The sequence below is a fragment of the Bison bison genome, unplaced genomic scaffold (genome assembly GCF_000754665.1).
Source record: "Bison bison bison isolate TAMUID 2011002044 unplaced genomic scaffold, Bison_UMD1.0 scf7180017864471, whole genome shotgun sequence".
NCBI classification, from domain to species: Eukaryota; Metazoa; Chordata; class Mammalia; order Artiodactyla; family Bovidae; genus Bison; species Bison bison.
The window spans coordinates 19,874,820-19,889,650 of NW_011495032.1; the positions used below are offsets into that span (position 1 = coordinate 19,874,820).

General features: G+C 40.6%; 1 protein-coding gene across 5 annotated transcripts in view; it reads right to left on the minus strand.

The window, feature by feature from the left end:
* ANKRD44 (ankyrin repeat domain 44) overlaps positions 1–14,831 on the minus strand; it is a 314,767-nt gene that overhangs the window by 131,363 nt on the left and 168,573 nt on the right. For all 5 annotated transcript variants that reach the window (XM_010860893.1, XM_010860891.1, XM_010860892.1 and 2 more), the window contains one exon: positions 8,414–8,484. In XM_010860893.1, the coding sequence (XP_010859195.1) occupies positions 8,414–8,484 (71 nt within the window). The remainder of the gene's footprint in view (positions 1–8,413; positions 8,485–14,831) is intronic.

Below are 14,831 nucleotides of genomic sequence, written 5' to 3' on the forward strand. Positions count from 1 at the left end.
CAGCCCAGCGTTTCTCATGATGTACTCTGCATAGAAGTTAAATAAGCAGGGTGACAATATACAGCCTTGACGTACTCCTTTTCCTATTTGGAACCAGTTTGTTGTTCCATGTCCAGTTCTAACTGTTGCTTAAGAGGCAGGTCAGGTGGCCTGGTATTCCCATCTCTTTCAGAATTTTCCACATGAATGAATAACTAATTCTCTAAATAATAATATGCAAAAATTAACAAGACATTTATGTGTGTTAATGTCCCTGAGGCTGTACTCAAGTCCAGAAGAAATTTAATCTATTACTGTAAAATAATAATTGGTTGGGGCTTTTACCCTGTATCCTCTATTGACTACAGCAATTTCATATACTGTACAAATTGTATAAATTGGTGCCTAATTTGTTCAAATTATTCAGATTATTCTAAAAATACCACTATTAAACCAAATGTGTGCTGTATCATTATAATTATTATTAGAGTAAAATTATTCTAAGAAACAGTAGTATAAAGGGGAGACTTGGGGATGTGAAAGAATTCAAACTACTCAAGAACCAGTGGCTCTAAACTTTGGGAAGGCCAGATACTAAAATATTCCCAGACATTAATCTCAGGTCTCAAAGTATGGAATGTAGACCACAAGCATCAGAATTTTCTCTTTGAATTAAGCCCAGATTTCTGGGCTCAATTATAGGCTTCATCAGAATCACTGGGGGTGAGGTTCTAGAACATGTACTTTGCGTTTGTGTGTCTGTGTGTGCATGTGACTTTATTCAAAAATTCTTAAATTGAAGTATAGTTGATTTTGAGGTGTTAGTTTGAGTGTTAGTTTGAGGCAAAGTGATTCCATTTGATATATATATATAAATAAGGGCTACCCTACTAGTTCAGTGGTAAAGAATCTGCTCGCCAATGCAAGAGACCTGAGTCAATCCCTGGGTTAGGAAGATCTCCTGGAAGAGGAAATGGCAACCCACTCCAGTAATCCTCCCTGGGAAATCCCATGGACAGAGGAGCCTGGCAGGCTACAGTTCACTGGGCTGCAAAAGAGCTGGACACGACTTAGTGACTAAACAACAACATATACATATGCAATTGTATGCGTGAACTGAACTGTATATATATATGCACACACATAATATTGGCTACAGAGTATAGTTCCTATGCTATACAGTAGGTCCTTGTATTTATCTACATGTAGTACTGTTAGAACAGGTACTTTTAACAAGCACTGCAGATTATCTGAATGCACACTAAATCTGAATACTACTCATCTACCTTCAAATAGGTTATAAGATGGTTATTTTCTACCCATCCCAGTTACAATCTATGTTCTATATGTGATCATCTTTTTATCATCATAAAAATAATTTATGGAAAGCAACAACATTCTAGTCTCCCATATAATTTTTCCAGTTCTCCTTTTAGCATTTAGCCCAAAATGACAGTGTTTCTTAGAGGGAAGGGAAAAACATGATGTTTAAATTTTAAGCTATAAGATGTTTTTCCTATTCAGATCTGGAAAACATCTTTATACCTGTTGGACATTTGTCTGCACAGATACAAAAATAGATAGGCTTTATAAGTTGAACAAGTATCCCTAGGGATGCCCACGTGATGAGAGGGCAGCAGTGTACCACAGTGGTTAGGAGAACAGGTTCTCTGGATACACCCTCCTCCACTCATTGGCTGTGGTGTCTTAAGCTCTGTTGCTTAACTTCTCTGAGACCACATTTCCTAAATGAGGATTAATAACAGTGTCAGACTCAGAGCGTAATTAACTCAGAGGTTAAAAAGGAATAATGTACAGAAAGTGCTTAGCACATTGCCTAGCAAGCAGTAATTGCTCAATAAATATTCATCATGACAATACTAATTTGAACACAACATTCTTAATTCTACACCCCAAAGATGGGATACAACCATTTTCAATATTTCTAACCACAAAAGAGCCTCTGGGACAGAAAAGTGACAAGTTTAGCAAATCCTTTGGTGCAGCCCCTCAGTTCATTAGAGAAGAAAACACATGTGTGAAAGGCCAGTCACATTTGGACACACACCACAGTAGGCTCTATGGTTTTCTACTGGTTGTGTGCTGGCTGTCTACCTGCTATCTGCCCTCAACACAATGTCTAAGAAGGGAGACTTCACATCCACTTGAGGCCCACACAGAACAGGCTTCAATAAACATGTGTGGAACCCCCCAGGTTTCTTTGCATTTCACTCCTTTATACACAGCTGTTCTTTTCCAAGGAAAAACAAAAAAGCACCGAGAATTAACAGGGGAAATAATGTGAAATAATTTACATCAACACTCCAGATAATTCTCCCTGGCAGCCCAAAATCTTGCTCATGTATGTTACCTAGCATTGCAAAATAAATGTCTTTAACAGTTTGTAAGAGACGCTTCTATTTCTTCACAGCTGTGGGAGCAGTCAGAGAAAGAGAAGGTGGTTGGTAGCCTCAGGGAGTCAGGAAGAAGACAATGCTGTTTGGCTCTAATTTCCTGTTTGGTGTTGTCTCCCTGGGGACACCAGGGAGTGGGTGTGGAGTGGGGTGGAGGTAGGAGGAGGGTGGGGATTAGGCCAAGAAGGGAGTACACAACACAGCCTGGTCAGCACCAAGTAAGTCTTAAAGATTTATCTCCACAAACCAATCTATTTGGAACAATTTTCAAGGGCTATGACCATGTCTTGATTTACCTTCTTGTTTGCAGAGGAGCTTCTACAATCTCAAGCATGGGTGGGTGTTTAATCAATATTATGACCTAATACTCCTATTGCTATAATAGGCTCAGGAAATGAATTCAGCAAATGAACATTCTTTTCCTAGTCACAGAAATCCAAACAAGAAATTTGCCTGATGGAAAGAAGGCTCAGAAATGTTGATGTACACTGATATCTCTGACTTAAACTGATAATCTGTGTTGCATGCTATTTTAGGAACTCATTCTGATTTTGCAGGATCCAGTGGCTTAACTTGCTTTTAGTGCGATACTCCCATAAACAAACTTCAAGTTAGTTTATGTTCCATGCATGAAAGATGGTTGCCACCATCATTCTCTGCGCAGTGTACTAGCTCCACGTTAGCAGTTTTACAGAGAATCAGGTCAACACAGGTTAAATGGAAAACCCAATCTTTACTGAATCACTCAAAAAACAATGGTTTCCTGGGCAGGCGAGATGCTAAATATACAATGACAAACAACAGGCATGCCACTCGTTGCCAAGAACTTACTGGCTAGACAATCTTTTTAATAAAACAGAATAACAATTTCAATGATAGTTTTATATTGTTCTTCCACGTTAGCCAAGCTGAACTACATTTCATGGAATTCCCTCCACTGTATTGTTCCATCTAGGGTTGGCCCCTTGAGAAAGCTGCATGTTCTGGAAGGGAACCATGAAATTACAGACTGATGGTGTGTTGGGTGCCAAGTGCTATGGCAGCTTGTGCACAGGGCCAGTGACCAGTAGCATCATTGTGTTGGCACAGGATGGTACCAGGTTGATGCTTCTTCAGATCCTACCACATCTTCTTCAATTACTCCTATTCCGGGCCAGGCACGTGTGAGCTCAGAGGTGAAGCACACAGCTTCTTCTGCAGGACACCCACATGGGCAATGCTGAGCAAGGAGAGACAGATGGGGGTTCCAGGTTGTCCCTATTTTCCCCCATTTCATATCTAGGTTTTCTTTTCAATTGCTGGCCCACAGTGACTTTAGGACCACACAGAAACCAAGAGGATAGCTTTACATAAATAAACAAACTTCCCCAGCAGCTCACACAATTGTGTAAGGTCTAATTCCTATAATAAATATCTGCATTTATCATGGTGGTTCTCATTCCTTGATTGAACCCTGAGCCTTGAACCCTGAGAGGGATCAATTATCCATGCTTGAGATGCAAAGAGGTTTTAAAGACAATTTAGGGTTTATAAGTCTTTCAAAGAAGAAATGGCTTTTAATACATATTTGTGTAAGGAATATCAGTGTTTGCCAATCTAAGCAACAGACAGATATGCCCGCTGAACTCATGTATCTTCTTTGGCAAGTTCTAATAGTCAAACTCCAAAAGACCAGTCCAAACCTTCTCTGGTCTTCCCACCTTGAGTATGCTTTCCCCACCTGTTATTTAGACGAGGCATAAAGTAATAGCTTTTGAACTGTGGTGTTGATGCTTTTGAACTGTGGTGTTAGAGAAGACTCTTGAGAGTTCCTTGGACTGCAAGGAGATCCAACCAGTCAATTCTAAAGGAAATCAGTCCTGAATATTCATCGGAAGGACTGATGCTGAAACTGAAACTCCAATACATTGGCTACCTGATGTGAAGAACCGACTCATTGGAAAAGATCCTGATGCTGGGAAAGATTGAAGGCGGGAAGAGAAGGGGATGACAGGATGAGATGGTTGGATGGCATCACTGACGCAATGGACATGAGTTTGAGTAGGCTCCAGGAGTTGGGTGATGGACAGGGAAGCCTGGTGTGCTGCAGTCCATGGGGACACAGAGAGTCGGACATGACTGAGCGACTGAACTGAACTGAACTGAAAGTAATGGATATAGGATCTAATTTTAAAAAGGAGGAATGGGCTGTAGCCAAGATGGCAGAATGGGAAGTTCCTGAATTTACCTCTTCCCACAGGCACACCAAAACTGCAACTACTTACAGAGCAAGCATCCACGAGAATGATCTGAAGACTTGTAGAAAGGATTTCCCCAACAAAAGATATAAAGAACGGACTACAACAAGAAAGACAGGAGGGGCCAAGATGTAGTATATGCAGGACCCGTATACCTGGGTAAGAAACCCATAAATGGGAAGAATATCATGATCACAGAGGTCCTCCCCAAGGAGCGAGAGGTCCAAGCCCCACACTGTGCTCTGCAGCCTGGGATCCTGCGGCAGGAAGATGAGTCCCCAGAACTTCTGCTTTGAAAGCCAGTGGGGCTTATGTTCAGGAGAGCCAGAGAACTTAGGAAACAGACTGCTCTTAAAGAGCATGTGCAGAGGTTGTAGCTTGAAAAAAGCCTGGGTCAGACCTACTTGCTATTCTTGGAGAGCCTCTTGAGAGGCAGAAGGCACCTGGGACTTCACCTGAGAATGAGGACACTGGTGGTATGTCCTTGGGGGAGCTCATTCTACCGTGATGTCAGCACTGGCAAGTGCCAGTTTAGAGTCCTTCCAATAGCCTATTAGTGCTGGGGGCTTACCTGCCCACTGGCACCAGCTCCACAGCCCACAGGCTGCACAGCCAACCGCTTGGGGAGCTTACCACATCCTCCAGTGGGCCCCCAACATGAGGTAGAACCTCACAGCTAAACAAGCTTGGAGCCAGCCTTGCCTCCCAGAAAGCTCACAATAATTGACCTGGCTCCATCAGAGGAGGCACCCACAGCCCAGATGGGGGTACCCCTAGAGCACATAGCTCTGGTGACCAGAAGGGAAAGTGGTGTTGGATCTCATAGGACGTCTCCTACATAAAACCACTTCTCTAAGATCAGAAAATGTAATTGACCTACCTAGTACAGGAAAATAAACACAGAGAATTAGGCAAAATGAGGAGATAGAGAAATATGCTCCAAATGAAGAAACAAGACAAAACCTCAGAAAAAGAACAAAAGTAGAGACAGCAACCTAACTGATAAAGGGTTCAAGCTAATGATCAAAAATGATCATTTTTTGATCATCAAAAAAGATGCTCAGTGAACTTCAAAGAAGAATGGATGAAAACTGGGAGAATTTTAAGAGTTAGAAAATATAAAGAAAAACCAAACAAAGCTGAAGAATATACTAACTGAAATGAAAGATACACTAGAAGGAATCAATAGTAGATTAGATGATACAGAGGAATAATCAGTGATCTGGAAGAGTAGTGGAAATCACCCAAGCTAAACATAAAAAAGAAAAAAAGGATTAAAAGAAATAAGAATACTTTAAGAAACCTCCAGACCACATCAAGCATACTGACATTGCAATATAAGAGTCCCAGAAGGAGAAAAGAAAGAGAAAGGGGCAGAGAACTTACTTGAAGAAATAATAGCTAAAAACTTCCCTAACCTAGGGAAGGAAATAGACATCCAGATCCAAAAGGACATCCAGAGTTTCAAACAAGAGGAACCCAAAGAGGTTCACATCAAGTCATACTATAACTAAAATGACAAAAAAATTTATTTCTAAATCACTTTGCTGTAGAGCAGAAACTAGCACAACACTGTAAAACAACTATACTTCAATAAAATAAATTTTTAAAAATATATTAAAAATCTAAAAATTAATAGTAAGAGAAAAGCAACCAGCTATGTATAGTAAGCTGACGTTCAGCAGAGACTTTGCAAGCCAGAAGGGAGTGGCACTATATATTCAAAGCAATGAAAGGAAAAAAACCTACAACTGAGAATACTCTTCCTGGCAAGGTTATCATTCAGATTTGAAGGAAAGATAAACAATTTTACAAACAAGTAAAAGCTAAAAGAATTCAGTACCACTAACCCAACCTTACAAGAAATCCTAAAGGGACTTCTCCTAGTGAAAAAGAAAAGGCCAAAAGTAGAAATATAAAAATTATGAAAGGAAAAATCTCATGTGTAAAGGCAAACATATATGAAAGGTAGATCGCTTATAAAGCTAGTAGAAAGGTCAAAACACAAAAGTAGGAAAATCATCTATATCCACAGTAAGTAGTTAAGAGAGACACAAAAAAATGTAAAACATGATGTTAGAAATATTAAACATAACAGGGGAAAATAAAAACGTAGGGGTGTTAGAATGTGTTTGAACTTAAGAGATCACTAATATATGTGTGTGTATATATATACACATGCATATAACTTAGATCATCAATATATATGTGTGAATATACATATATATATACATACATATATACATGCTCAGTTGTTTCAGTTGTATCTGACTCTTTGCAACTCCATGGACTGTAGCCTGCCAGACTCCTTTGTCCATGGGATGCTCCAGGCAAGAATACTGAAGAGTGTTGCAATGCCCTTCTCCAGGGGATGTTCCAGACCTAGGACTGAACCCACGTCTTCTACGTCTCCTGCACTGGGAGGCAGTTCCTTACCAGCAGCACCACTTGGGAAGACCCATACATATATAAAACTTGAGATCATCAATATAAATGTGTGTGTGTGTGTGTGTGTGTGTATAGTAACCACAAACCAAGAACCTATAATGTTCCATGTGCTCAGTCACTCAGCTGTGCCTTACTCTTTGTGACCCTATGGACTGTAGCCCAGTAGGCTCCTATGTTCACAGGATTGTTCAGGCAAGAATACTGGAGTGGGTTGCCATTTCCTCCTCCAGGGGCTCTCCCGACCCAGGGATCAAACTTGCATCTCCTGTGTCTCCTGCATTGGAAGGCGGATTCTTTACCACTGAGCGAGTTGGGAAGCCCCAAAACCTATAATAGATACATATAAAAAAACAGAAAAAAATCTAAACACTCAATATAGGCATCAAATCACAATGGAAAAGAATAAAAGAAGAAAAAAAAACTACAAAACAACCAAAGGAATTAATGGAATGGCAGTAAGAACACACCTATCAATAATTACTTTAAATGTAAACAGACAAAATGTCTCCAATTAAGACATATTTGCCATCCTCACCCAAATTTCCAGCATTCAAAATATAATTATTTCCCGAGCACCTACAATGTACCAGGCTTGGGATACATCAAGAAACAAAACACAGATCCCTACTGTCATGGTGCTTACATTTCGGTGACATATTTACCAAACTCGGCACTTTCAAACAGAACTGATTAACGATGTCACCATTAACCCAGGGGGTTCTTTGCCATCTCACTCTCACTTGTTCCAAACTCTGTCAGGTTTACACTTATCTCTGCTTGTCAACACTCCCCCCTGCTCAGAGGATACCCGGGATTCTGCTACTTGACCCAGCCTCTACTATCAGACTTACCTTCTACTAACCCCATGTTCCAGCTACATCCAACTGAACCCACCATTGTTCACAGCCATGACCCTTGTTCTTCAGCATGTTTGCTCTCCTGCCTCAGCCCTCTCTCCTTTTCTTGGCCTTGTAAATCTCTACACATCCTCTAAGGACTAGCTTAACTGATGTCTCGTCTTGGAAGACTTCGTCTATTCAAGAAGACAGTTATTTGCTTCTTCCTCCAATTCAGTTATGACACTGTACTGATCTACTCACCTGTTTGCATCCCATCCAGACTGAGAACTCACTCAAGTCAAGGATGATGCCATCTTGGACCACCCCAGGCAGCCCCTAACATCATGCTGGGCACGCAGGAGGTACTTAAATAAACAGCTGTTCGCCCTCTCGCATTACAGCCTTTTGCTCACCAGTGAGAATCCCTAATTCAGCAGAAAGCATTTCTCTCTTTCTAGAAACTGGAGGTGCTAGATTAAATAAGATAATCACTCACTTCACTTCTGGAGGCAACAGCCCGGTGCAACGGGGTCAGCCACATGTTGTCCTTGGCATTCACACGAGCTCCTGGAACCAAACAGCACAGGTTAGAAGCATAATACAGTCAGGGCAAGTTCTGCTGATGCGAAGTCAGATGCTGTATCTTGTGCTCTTGTTTGCCTGGTACAAACAACACATTTTGTTTGTTTGTTTTTTCTTTGTATCAATCATGTGCTTTCTGGCCAGACAGGAGGCGATACTGAGTCCAGTAGAAGAAGCAAGATCATGAGTTTAGAATGTCACAAGAATTAGGTTAAGACTAGAAGAGAAATAGGAGAAGGCAATGGCAACCCACTCCAGTACTCTTGTCTGGAGAATCCCATGGACGGAGGAGCCTGGTAGGCTGCAGTCCATGGGGTCGTGAAGAGTCAGACACGACTGAGCGACTTCACTTTCACTTTTATGCATTGGAGAAGGAAATGGCAACCCACTCCAGTGTTCTTGCCTGGAGAATCCCAGGGCAGGGGAGCCTGGTGGGCTGCCTCTATGGGGTCGCACAGAATCGGACACAACTGAAGTGATTTAGCAGCAGCAGAAGAGAAATAACAGTGTCTCACTGGGTAGGCAATACAGTTTTAAGAAAACTGAGATTCTCCAGAACTTTAGAAATATAGGTTCTGAAGAATGGAGAACTTCTCAAGGGTGTGGATATATGTATGTGTGCTCCTGAATATAATATATATTCCTGAATATAAACTATATAATCACATGCATTATTTTATTTTTAGTCATTAAGCATATTTATTTCACAGGGCAGACAACATCCTTCTTGACAAATTATTAGGGATGAGCAGTCTTTTAACAAAGGTATATTATATTAGAGGCCAGTGAGATGTCAAACAAGTTTGTAAAGTTGAGTCCTGATGAGACTTGATCTGGGCTAAAGGGATTAGCAGAAATCCATTTTATCCAAGACCCTAATTATTCCTCTGGAACTAGCCACATATTTCGGTAGGAAGAAGCCAGCTTCCATGGGAGCTTTTGAACAGACACCACATGAAGCCTCTGTGGGCTGTCACAACTCCCTTACACTATGGGGTGGGCAGATAGGGTAACACAGCCCTGTCTCCTCAGCCGAACTAGTCTGAACCAGAGCTGTGAAAACTACCTATTACCACGAACAGCAAAAGACCTATTTTGCTTCACGTTTTTGATCATACAAGTAATACATTAATGTATTCTTCTTTTAAAAGATAGATTGTTACAGATTTAGGTAAAGTCCCTTTGAGAATCACCCCCAATGCTGGACTCTCTTCACTCCCTGAAGAAAACTACTACTCTGAGTTAGTATATGAGATCCTGATTTATGTCTTATATACAAATATGTGTCCCAATATTTCACTGTAAACAATGCTGCTATGAACATCCATAAAATGACTCTATGCAAATGTGTAAGTATTTTTCTAGGATACATAATTAGAAATGGACCTTCTGTGTCATTGACCATGTACTTTTGGTTTTGAAGTTTCAACCCTTCAAAGTGTGCCAATTTATACACTCACAGTGTATGACTGCTTTATTTCCTCACATTTTCATCAATACTTGATATTATCAGTTATTTATTATTATTATTCAAGGAATATGCATAACAATCTCTTTGAGTTCTTCTCCAGAACTGGGGCCACCACTCAAGTGGAGGATGGTAACCTCAGGCTGAGCAGAAGATTCCTGGAGCACTGCCCAGTTGCCTCACCACCAACCAATCAGAAGAAAGTCACACAGTCTGCAGCCCTCACTCCAAATGTTGCCTTCCTCTCCTGTGGACCAGTGATGACCTATTAGGCCTCCTGTTTGGCCCCTGTCTGTTTCATCACTGACTGGGTCCAACAGTTTTGGGCTAAACTGCTGTTAGTACAGTTGGAGAAGGAAATGGCAACCCACTCCAGTGTTCTTGCCTGGAGGATCCCAGGGACAGGGGAGCCTGGTGGGCTGCCGTCTATGGGGTCGCAGAGAGTCGGACACGACTGAAGTGACTTAGCAGCTGTTAGAACAAGGGCCTCCCAGGTGGCACTAGTGGGAAAGAACCCGTCTGCCAAAACAGGCGACACAGGAGATGTGGGTTCAGTCCCTGGGTCAGGAAGATCCCCTGGAGGAGGAAATGGCAACCACTCCTATATTCTTGCTTGGAGAATCCCATGGAGAGAGGAGCCTGGTGGGCTACAGTCCAAAGGGTCGCAAAGAATTGGATACAGCTGAAGTGACTATGCATATCAGATACTTAAAATATTGCAAATCTGACTGGAAGAAAATGGTCTTACATTTCTGTGTTGCCTATTTAACAATGAGATTGGGCATCTTCTAATATGTTTGTTCATTAGCCACTTGTAATTCATTCCCTGAGAACCATTTATTTATATTCTTTGCGTATTCCCCCTATTTTTCTTATAATTTATATGTATACATTTATATTGTAGTTACTATTATTACTGTTTATGTTTTCTAAAATTCTAAACAAAAAAAGTTTTATGCAGATCCAAATGTGGCTTTTAATATCAAAACTCTTTTAAGGAGAAAAATGCTGCTGAGCTTGCTGGGTAACATAAAGCAACATACACCCCCATGTGTAACAAATACCAGCACTGTGTTCATGCAGCTTTGGACTCACTTGAGAAATTGAAAGCTAATTAGAAATCTAGGGAGTAGATTCAGTCACTGTGTAAGCTTTCCATTCCTCCACTAATCCTCCTCCACAAGGTTGAAGAGGCAGCTGCCAGGGAAACCACCTCTCCCAGAACAACAAAATTATTATGACAAAAGCAGAGTTATCTGAATGGGGACGCATATTTCATCAGTGTCATCTCGTGAGACTGGCTTCCTCATCCTCTTCCTCTATTGGACAGTCTTGTTTACATGTCAGAGGGAGATGTCAGATGGTTTGAGTTGAATATTTATAACTGATTTTTCTAAAGGAAGCTTCATGTTATTTACCTGCCTGTCAGGCACCATTGTGCACTGAAGGACACAGAGTCAGCATGTCTAATGATTTAAAGGCAAATGCTTTTTCCCCCAAGCACGTTTTTAATTTTTTTTTTTTTTAAAGCACCAGGTTATACTGATTCTCCAGAAACCAAGACCTAATTAAAAATTATCAGGCATGAACTCTAAAATATCTTTTTTTTTTTTAAATCTTATCCCTACAACTGCTTGATTTTATTTTCATAGATAACAGGAGTAAAGAGAACTCTGAGCATATTTTCAGAGGCAATATTTCTGTTCTTCTCACCGTGTCATTTAGAAACAAGTAGGACAAAGAAAAAAGATAGATCAAATGACTAAAAATCTTACAGGCCAGCGAGAACAGGCCAGCCAATGTTTGGCTTTTAATTATAGAAATAAATATGAAAGAAAGATCACATGAAATATGATTATAATACAGTGAGATCAGCTTGCTATTGATTTTTTAAAAACAAACACTGTCCTGCAAAGCAATGACCTAAGAAGAGTATATGATAATTCCAAATATGTGGCAATTGCTCAAAACATTTAAAAAATTCCCCTTGGAGTTGCCTTTGGGGCCAGTTTATATGCCTATCAGCAAATGGCCCATTACTTTATAATCACACTGCATTGGAGACCAAAATCAGCATTGCCTCATTTAATTACCCCTCTTTTTCTAGACCCCCCCAAAAATCAAATCCAACCTCAAAGGACGAATATTTGTTATGCATGAAAGAATCAAAAAAATGACCTGCCACCAGCTCTGGAGGCAATTTGCATTGGGAGTGGTAATCACATTTTGAAAAATCACAGGAAATAATTTCATAGCAATACCACTTGTTTGGTGGCCTACATTCTAATTTATTTATTTTTTTAATTAATAGTTACAACTCACAAACACTCACATGTTACAGGGTGTGTACTGCCAGTTTTCTTCCTTCAGCTCAGAACTCTCTCTCTAACCCTGTGTGTTTCCAGAATTTCTCTACAAGGTCTTGTTACTATGGCTGTTTCTCTGTGTACTCTGCTCCCTATATCTCAACACTAGTCTCTTAACTCTTAGCTACTGATTGGTTCACACTGATCTCATTCATATATCTCCAGGAAAATGATTTAGCAAGCTCTTGACCTTCTCTCTGCCTTAATCCTGACTCAGTCAGTTCCAAAACAGAAGCTACAAGCAGGTGGTGAAAATAAAGCCAGAAGCAGTTATAAGAAGAGGAAATCTGCAAGGCCTGAATTCCTTGCTGTCTACTCAGAGACACTCAGGGTTCCATCTGCCTAGCTAACAAAAGATAATGTCAGTAGGAATTTAGTGGGCTTGAGTTACACTATGCTCTGTAAGTTAATACAACAATGGAGAACACAGCTGTAATGGGAGATTCTGGCAAAGTCAAATGATTTGTCCAACATGGGAATAATTAGCACCTCATTCATTATTAAACTGGAAAACAATTTGGTTGGATTCCCTAAAGGGTCAACTGCCAGATGTAAGTCTAGAGATGAAATCACTGCTCTTGCAATGATATTTGTTTAGGAATATACTACACAAAATGAATAAAGACCTTTCAGGGAAATTAAAACCATGAGAATTCCAAGAGTTTGCTAAGCTTCCACAGTTGAGTAAAATTCCTAAAGAACCTTCACAACTCTCTTCCGTATCCTAAGTCTTCCTAATTTGATGGGGGAAGGAGGAAAAATTCCATAGCATGTGCCACCTAAAATTATACTAGAGGCATTAATAGCTTAGTGATTCTTCCAAGATGACTGGGCTAAGGAAACAGGTGTACAGATCAAGAGATACAGAACAGTTTCTCCTGGCTCTGAATGAGCCCTGTTTAAAAGAGGCTGGGGTGCTCCATGCCCACATAAAGGAAAGGTGAAACCAAGTCTCTTGATTATCAGACCCTAGATGCCTGGGAAAAAATAGATGGGTCACCTCCATGCTGAAGAATTAAAGCATTTCCCTTCAAATGTAGAAAAACAAACAAACCAACACGCAAAAAAAGCATAGCTGGTGATATAAGACAAAGTTCTAAATTTGCACAGTCATGAACCAAACATTCCTCTGAGAACCCTGAGCTGTGTTTTAAAACAACACTTAGAAGGTAGGTAGAGCTTGCTGGGATCATTAGGTCTCATACCACAAAAGTCTTTTATTTTGCACCTCCACCAATTCTGCCTATAATTTTCCATGGGCCAAATTTCTACTGCTGGGGCAACCAGCCAGGTGTGCACTGGCTCTTAACCACACACTGCCAGTGCCAAGTACTACATATTTCTTTGGAACACAGCCTTGAAACATCTTTAGAATTATCAGAAGGAAGGCCTGTTCTCAAGAGCACAAAAAATACTCCACAAATTCTAACCTAATCTCCATGAGACTGTCAGAAGCATGTAGCACAAGCATTGCAAGGCATAGAATACTTGTTTCCTGAGAAAAGCTACCTCAAGAACACAACCACAACAAAAATAAGGGCAATGCGAATATTCCTTGTGCATCACAGCACCACTCTTTTTCAGTGTTCTTCTCCAATACTGCTCCAATACTGTATCAGTTCCAATCTTTGCATAGCTGATTTTGGAATTCTACAATTTCCCTTTACTACTGCAAACAAAGTCAAAACCTTATTATTGGTCTTTTGCATAGTCTCTGGGAAGCGGCATTTCCTCCAGATTTGAATCTCCCCAAACCAAGATGCAGGTCAGGAAGCAACAGTTAGAACTGGACATGGAACAACAAACTGGTTCCAAATAGGAAAAGGAGTATATCAAGGCTGTATATTGTCACCTTGCTTATTTAACTTATATGCAGAGTACATCATGAGAAACGCTGGGCTAGAAGAAGCCCAAGCTGGAATCAAGATTGCCGGGAGAAATATCAATAACCTCAGATTTGCAGATGACACCACCCTTATGGCAGAAAGTGAAGAGGAACTAAAAAGCCTCTTGATGAAAGTCAAAGAGGAGAGTGAAAAAGTTGGCTTAAAGCTCAACATGCAGAAAAGAAAGATCATGGCATCCAGTCCCATCACTTCATGGGAAATAGATGGGGAAACAGTGTCAGACTTTATTTTGGGGGAATCCCAAATCCCTGCAGATGGTGATTGCAGCCATGAAATTAAAAGACGCTTACTCCTTGGAAGGAAAGTTATGACCAACCTAGATAGTATATTCAAAAGCAGAGACATTACTTTGCCAACAAAGGTCCATCGAGTCAAGGCTATGGTTTTTCCAGTGGTCATGTATGAATGTGAAAGTTGGACTGTGAAGAAAGCTGAGCACCGAAGAATTGATGCTTTTGAACTGTGGTGTTGGAGAAGACTCTTGAGAGTCCCTTGGACTGCAAGGAGATCCAACCAGTCCATTCGAAAGGAGATCAGTCCTGGGTGTTCTTTGGAAGGACTGATGCTAAAGCTGAGACTCCAATACTTTGG